This window comes from Fukomys damarensis, unplaced genomic scaffold, assembly GCF_012274545.1.
Source record: "Fukomys damarensis isolate Sample0158 unplaced genomic scaffold, DMR_v1.0_HiC HiC_scaffold_26, whole genome shotgun sequence".
NCBI classification, from domain to species: Eukaryota; Metazoa; Chordata; class Mammalia; order Rodentia; family Bathyergidae; genus Fukomys; species Fukomys damarensis.
This window is the reverse complement of record NW_022900938.1, coordinates 36,557,167-36,565,322: the sequence shown is the minus strand read 5'-3', so window position 1 is coordinate 36,565,322 and position 8,156 is coordinate 36,557,167. Positions and strand designations below refer to the sequence as shown.

Sequence of the window (8,156 nt, the reverse complement as noted above, 5' to 3'; positions counted from 1 at the left end):
AAAAAAAAAAAAAAAAAAAATGCAATGAAATGCATCTGCAAACAATCCAGCATTACTGGAATTAGTCTTAGGACACAGAAAATCCTGCCAATTTTCAGTCTAGATTGGATTAATGATTCTGAGCTTGAGTTTAAACATTCATTGAAAAAAAGTAAACAGTACTATCCATTGACTGAAAATTAGGTGTTACAGAGATCTTAGAACTATCCGCATAAGACAGACCTCAACAAAGTTCAGTAATTTGCTAGGAAAAGTAGAGCTGGGGAGAAGGTGATTGTGTTTAACTACATTTTGTCCTAATCACATCACTCTTCTCCACCCCTCAGCAACACTGTGCAAAACACCCATAAACAGCATCCACTATGAGGAGAAATCCTGCCAAGAGACAGAGATAGCAAGAACTCCTTTTTATCTATCATAGTCCTGAGATCTTCTTTGAAAGTAAAATGTCAGGGAGTGGAGCACTGGCATTTCAGCATAGGAGTGCACTCCTCCTGGCCCAATTAAAACCATTTAAAATTCTAGACTATGTTTTGGGCAAATGTGGATTCCCTTGGGTCCTGGCAACTAAAGAATAAGAATCTTTGTGAACATCTGGGCCAGGCAAGAAGCGAACGCAGATGATCCCAGCTGTCACTGAGGACTAAGTAAGTTGACCCAAGCTCCTCGGACCCAGTAAGACTTCTGGGTGGACCACAAGTAGAAGTGGCAAGAGACAGAAGACTGGACTTAGCAGAATCTATGCAATTAGCCAAGTGACCTTCACAACCACACATACAAGCCCCATGCATCTAGACATTCCTGTGAAATTTCCCACCATGGGGGAGAGGGCTGTGCAATAGGACACGATAGTGGGTGTGACAGTCTGTTCAGGCTGCAGTAGCAAAGTGTCTCAGAGTGGGTAATTTTTTAAGCAGTATACATTTATTGCTGATAGTCCCAGAAGCTCAGAAGTGCAAGATCAAGTGTCTAGGCTGATTCAGGGTCTGAAGGGACATACTCTGCTTCAAAGATGGCAACTGCAGCTGGGCATGGTGGGGCTTAGTCTGGGAGGCTGAGGAAAGAGGATCATAAGTTGGAACATGGCCAAGGTGACTTAATGGCTTAGCAAAAACCTGTCTCAAAATAAATAATAAAAAGGACTGGGTATACAGCTCAGTACAGTGGCTCTGGATTCAATCTCCATTACTGAAAAAAAGAAAAAAAAGATGGCACCTTGTAGTTATACCTTCACAGCACACCAGGAGGGAAAGAAGGGCTGAGACAAGCTCCCTTGAACCTTTCTATAAGGGCACTGATCCTATTCAAGAGGGCCCCACCTTCATAACCTAATCTTCTTCAAAGGCCTCTTAAATACCATCACCCTGAGAGTTAGGTTTCATGTAAATTTAGAGAGTATATTATATACACACAGAACAGAACAAGGGCAATAGCCCTTCATTATAAGACAAGCTCGAGTGCCCTAAAAATAGGACTCCCCTGTATGATCAGGAGATGTAACCAGTACCTTCAAGAGAGGAGACAACAGGAAGTTTCTGCCTAATGCAGTTATTTCTGTCTAAGGAGACTTTTCAAGAATTCCTCACCTAAAATTTGGATCTTTATCCTCTTGCAAAAATTCCCTTGATGACCAGGTAATTAAGATAATACTGAATTTCACGGATTGAGAGTTTATAAATTTCAGTGATCATGCTGTATCACCCAGGTAACTGCTCTCCTTGTTTGTAAGTCTTCTCATATTTACAGTTCTGTCTCTTTTTGCATTTTTTTAAAGAACATAAGCTATGGAATGAGCCCCCTTTTTTCTAATACTATACTAGTACTAATTAGCTGGGAAGCCTTGGAAGAGTTATTTTAGTTCTTTGTTCTTCAGTTTCCTTATCTCTTAAAGAGGAATAAAAATCAGACTTATTCTTTAGGTCTGTGGTAAGGAATAAAAATGACAACCGGGTAGAATGCTTGGAACAGAGTTTGGAATAGACTAAACAGTAATGGTAACCAATGTTAGCTGAGTAGCCAGGTATTGGAGGGATCGATGAAAACATGACCGTTCAGGTTTAATTGCTCACAGCAAAAGTACCAGTAAGGAATTAATCAGGAGAAAGGGCTGGCTTCTCCCATGGAAAGGCACCGGGTGGTGAAGCAGAGATCAGTACCATGGCGCACTGAATTCTGAATCAGAGTGGAGAACAATATGTTCAACACCAACTCCATCTCCAAGGGCTGTGGCCTTGACAGAGTCTATGGCCTGAGAAAGGTCTCTGGAGAGAGGCACTTGGACTACTAGTGAAGCTACACAGAAGAGCAAGGCCAGTGGAGGTAGGAAGGGCCCAATCCCTTGGCTGCAGCTCCCTGAAGAGCCTGTAGTGCCCTGGCTGGCACCAAGTCTGGGTGGAAGGGCAGCCTTCCTTCATGATGTCTGACAGGTGGATGGATACCTTGTCATTCCTTGTGGACGGGCCTGCGAGATCACAGGAGATTTGGGCTGGGACCTGATCTTATAAATTATTATTAAATACATGCATGCATGCACTCACACACACAGATTCCACTTGTACAAAATCATTCAAAGCATTATGCATGCTACTGAGTTTTCATTGGAAGGGTGAGCGCATTACTTCACACAACAGTTATAAAAAAATAGTTTTTATAAATATTTCTATCTTCTCAGTTTCTTTTTGTCTTATAACAACACTTTTTATAAACTGTTTTAAGATACACACAATATAAAATTTGCCATCTTAGTCATTTTAAGTGTAAGTTCAGTAAAGTACACTCACAATATCATGCAGCCAATCTGCAGAACTCTTTTCATCCCACAAAAATACTTCTACTGTATACCTATCAAGCAACAACTCGCCACTCCCCTCTCCCCTATCCAGTAGCTCTTCTAACAACATCTCTTGCTCTTCCTAGTTCCACCACTTTAATTAATTTTGGCCCTATTACATAAAGTGTTTCTATTATCATTGCTGTGGCTAAAATTATTATTTCAGTGTGTCTCTGGTTTTCAAAAAAATGAATTCCCACACCTTCTACCCTTAGGATTAAGGTACCCACCTTCCATAAAAATAACTTTAGCTACAACCCAAATCCTAAACATCCCATTCAGAGACTTGATTCCCACTCTATAGTTTATTGGTTATTTTTCTTTTCTTTCTAAGCACAAATGATACTTACCCATCAAAATTCTTATGCACAGAATTTCTTCATATTATTATAGAATGAGATTGCAGAGACCGGAAAATCAGTAGGAATAAAAGACTTCTGTCTTTACTACCACATTTCTGGAGTAATCCCCACAGCCTCCTTGCATGAGGTATGCACTCAGTAGATCGTACGTTTAAATTTTGTTTGCACTCTCTAGGCGATGTGTTGACATTCCTAGATTCTCACGTGGAATGTAATGTTGGTTGGTTAGAACCTCTTCTGGAAAGAGTTTATTTAAGCAGAAAGAAAGTGGCCTGTCCAGTAATTGAAGTTATCAATGACAAAGATATGAGGTAAGATCGCCATGTTCCATCTGTACTTCTAAGTACATCTTTACCCACAAGCAGTAGAAAGTGCTAGTGCTAATAGGAGCATTTTTGAAAAATCTAAGAAATGCATTGTTTCTCTACTTGAATAAATGAAAATATGTGATAGATATCTTGTGAGCAGCACTTGTTAATCCAATAACCTGGTTACTGCTCATTCTTAATGCTAAATACCAAGAAGGCCCACTATTGATTATCAAATCATCCCCCTTTATGTTCAGCTGAATCCCAAGATATTTATTTTCCTCAATTTTAGTTCTTTTTGTATTAAACAAATATGTACTTCTAAATTGTTCATTTCTTTCTCGAAAATGACCAGGACACAGCAAGGCAAGGAGGCACATGCCTGTAATCTCAGCCATTTAGGAGGCCGAGGCAGGAGGATTGCAAGTTTAACCTAGCCTGGCTAACTTAGTGATTTAGTGATACCTCGTCTAAAAATAAAACATTTTTTTTGAAAATCAGGCTTGGTGTCCAGAGATTTAGTTCAGTGGTGCCAACACCTGCCTTGCAAGCACAAGGATCCAAGTTCAATCCCCGGTACAAAAAACAAAACAAAACAAAAACAGGCTTGGGATCTGGCTCAGTCCAAAGGCCTTTGGTTAGGTTCCAAGAACCACACACACAAAAATGACAACACGTTATTTTTTTAAAGTATAAGTTAAAATCAAGTAATATAGCCAATTAGCCACAAACACAGTTGCATTTTCTTGAATGACTGCTAACTGGTGATGATCTAAAATCACCAACATAATCACCTGTTCTGTACATGAATAAATCATGGGGCCTGTTGATGAAGCATATAAAGATGCATAGAATCTCAGGAAGCACTTTGTTCTTTGTTACCGTGAATGTTTGTTTGTTACTGAACTAGTTATATGACAGTGGACAACTTTCAAAGAGGCGTCTTTGTGTGGCCCATGAACTTTGGTTGGAGAACAATTCCTCCAGATGTCATTGCAAAAAACAGAATTAAAGAAACTGATATAATAAGGTAAGTGTGTGAAATTTAAGACTAAGAAACAGTCATATATATCTTTTTGTAAAGGCACAGATATCAAATTCACCAAAAGGCTCTAACCTATTATTCTATAAACATCAAGATTTACAAGTCTAGCCAATAGATTACTAAAGCAAAGCTTCCCTGATATATTAGTTTTCCAGTACCAAACTCATTTTTAAATAGGCAATTGAACACTATTCAGCCATGAGCTTAGAGAAATCCACTAACACTTCTTGTTCTCTGGGCTTTGTAACCTATGAAACAAATATTAGTTGAATGTGCTGCATAAATACACATAATCTTAAATAAATATGAATAAAAATTAAAAGAGTAAATAATAGTAATAGAAATATCACTATAATAATAGCTGTGGTGAGATTTTCTTTCACAGTCAAATCCTACTTTCCATGGGACAGTTGCCAAATTTTGTAAATAAATTAAACAATAGACACAGAAGCTCAATATAAATTGAAATATGGACTTTATCACTAAAGAAGGCAGATGAGAGAGCACTAGCCAGACTTGAAGCCAAATTGGCTACTCTTGTCTCTTTCCCTGGAGTCTAAAGCTGCAGGACAGGGACCAGACAGCCCCAGGCAAGAAGGAAGGCGCTTTTTCCCCTCTTGGACACAGAACTCAAGCAGACACAAGTTAACAAGTACCGGGAGAAAGCCCAAGCTGTGCACTGCAGCCTACTTTCCCAAACTTACTCTTTAGGAAATTACTTCTCCTATGGCTGCATTGATACTCCAGGGACTGAAGAATTTCTACCATCTATGGTGCATTGAATGCCAAGTGTTCAACCTTCTTAGCCCTACAAGAAGGGTAGCTTTCAATTTATGGAGATGCAGATATCCAGACTTAGAGCAGTTAAATCTTCCCAGGGATACACAGACAACAAAGGAATAATTTGGGGTCCATCCCAGACCTGTCTAAATTTAATACTGTTTTTCTAATCCCAAGCCTAAAGAAACTCTCTGCTTTTATCAGAGTAGTATTTTTAGGGTCAGTCCAGTGGTTGAGTTGAAATTATATTCAGCATAATGTTAGGAAGGGAATGCATTCTGAATAATTTGGTAGGGATGATTTGAACACAGGTAGGATTAGGTACATAAGTGGCGGAAAGGGGAGAGAGGTGTGAGTCAGGAATTATCTTACCCTTGAGAGTACGGTGCATCCTAATGGCAAAGCAGGCTCTCCACTTTCAGCTGACTGAGTGACGACCACCATGGGAAGTGATCAGTGCTTTTCCAACTTCTGCCTACAATGTGATCCATAATAGCTGTGAAGGCTCTGGAGTCAGACCCCTTTAAGTCTCAACTATACAACTTACTAGTACTATAAACTCAAACAACCTTGAATATGTTGTTTGATAATAGAAGTTGCTACTATTAATTCTTCTGATACTTTAATCAGAATATATTTATAAAGTGCTTTCCACAGGGCTTGTCACATAGCAGGCTGTCTGTTCAATTTGTGCATAGTTGGGTACGGTGCTATGGCATGACAGAGAACAGAATCAAGACAGATTACCTAAGTATGAACTCAAATGTGTGATCCACTCTCTCTTGTCCTTGGGGAAGTTTCTTACCTTCTCTTCATGTGATGCACTATCTTAATAATGGTGTACACTCCCAGGATTTTTGTGAAACTTAAGTTCATAAACAGATAATACAACAATGCCTGGTATTAGCTTAACCTTAAGTAAGTTTTATTGAAAAGAACAACCTTGGAGAGTCAGTGTCAGAGTTAGGACAGAAAAGATTCTTAGTTTCAGACCACATTTTGCTGACCCTAATCAAGCTCTGCCACTATGATCATGGACAACTTATCACTGAAGGTCTATTTGTGATTCCATCCCAAAATCTCCCTGCACCCCATAGCCACATAAGAGCAAAAGCACAAAGGACCCATGCTACAAATTGAGCTCCTGTAAAAAAAAATGAGTTCCTGTAAGATGTAAGTTTAAAAAGACAATCTTTTCTTTATGTAGGTGCCCTGTCATGGCAGGTGGATTATTTTCTATTGATAAAAATTACTTTTTTGAACTTGGAACCTATGACCCTGGCCTTGATGTTTGGGGTGGAGAAAATATGGAGCTCTCATTCAAGGTATCATAAAACGTTTTTTTCAAATTTTCTTTATAATTAATGTTTTATCATTTTAATTGGTTTAATTTTGCTAATATAATCATATATGTAACTAACACTGAGAGTAAATTTCATCAAACTTTTAGGGTTTCTGACTTTGGCCCACATTAAATTTGGAAGAATTGATAACTCTTGTGAAATTATTAGGGTTTCTTAATATTTCACAGTATCACCTGTATATCTAAGTAAAGGAGGAGTGGTTTCTTGCCTTTCAGTGTAATGCAATCGGATTGATACCTGCTGCAAAATAAGTTCTCTGGGATATCTCTCTACTAAGTTGGAAGTCCTAAAATCAGTCTCTACCAGGTGATCTTAGAGAATGTATAGGACAGAAGTGACAAAAAGGACCTCTGGATCAGGCCACAACAGGCCAGCTGTGTCCCACAGCACAGCTCCCTCGGGGACTTTATTCAGTCGCTTATTCTATCATTGATCAGTATCTGAGAGAACCTTAGCAATGGCAGGAGGAGAAGCATCCGCAAAGCAACTACTTCCCTGTGGGTTGGGATAGTCTGCGTGAGAAGGGGTATGGCCCCAGAGCTCCTGATGATCAGAGGTGTTTATGTTGTGGGCTACAGGGCTTATGGATCTCCCAAGATGAGAGGGAAGGTGAGCAAACTGACGCTCATTCACCTTTCCTTCTTTCATCCACAACAGGAACTCACGTGTTACACATTGGGATTCTGGGAAGATTTCTTTAGGGGGAAAAAAGGTTTGCATTATAAATTAAGAAAGGAGAAACATTTATTTTATTAATCTTAATGTAGTTCACCATCACAATGTACATAACCAAATGAACTTGTTGAGTTTTTTTTTTTTTAATCAAAGAAGTGCTTTCTAACTTCAAAGTACTACACCAGGCAAGAAGAAGCAGTCCCCATGTGGTCTTTAGTTATTGCTCGTTGCCCATGACCTGTGAAGTGTTCTTTGATAACTGATGCTTATTGTCACACTTTTCCAGGTGTGGATGTGTGGTGGCGAAATTGAGATCATTCCCTGCTCCCGAGTAGGTCACATCTTCAGAAGTGACAATCCGTATTCCTTCCCCAAAGACCGCATGAAGACCGTGGAGCGTAACCTGGTGCGGGTTGCTGAGGTCTGGCTGGACGAGTACAAAGAGCTGTTCTACGGCCACGGGGCCCACCTCATAGACCAGGGGCTGGATGCTGGCAACCTCACCCAGCAAAAGGAGCTGCGGGAGAAACTGAAGTGCAAAAGTTTCCGGTGGTACTTGGAGAACGTCTTTCCTGACTTAAAAGCTCCCATAGTGAGAGCTAGTGGTGTGGTAAGTTCACATGACAACGTAAAATCTTGATCCATAAGAAACAAGTCAAACATTTAAAAACACACTTCAAAAATGTGTGGAAGGGCCAGGTATGTAGCTCAGTGGTTCCGCCGCCTGCCCAACAAGCGCAAGGACCCGAGTTCAATCCCCGGTACAAAAAAAAAAAAAAAAAAAGGGGGGAG

At 39.8% G+C, this 8,156-nt stretch overlaps 1 protein-coding gene across 1 annotated transcript in view; it reads left to right on the top strand.

The window, feature by feature from the left end:
- Galnt5 (polypeptide N-acetylgalactosaminyltransferase 5) overlaps positions 1-8,156 on the top strand; it is a 39,091-nt gene that overhangs the window by 20,344 nt on the left and 10,591 nt on the right. Inside the window, exons 4-7 of the mRNA XM_010607012.1 lie at positions 3,368-3,503; positions 4,411-4,530; positions 6,533-6,650; positions 7,651-7,974. Coding sequence (XP_010605314.1) covers positions 3,368-3,503; positions 4,411-4,530; positions 6,533-6,650; positions 7,651-7,974 — 698 coding nt within the window. The remainder of the gene's footprint in view (positions 1-3,367; positions 3,504-4,410; positions 4,531-6,532; positions 6,651-7,650; positions 7,975-8,156) is intronic.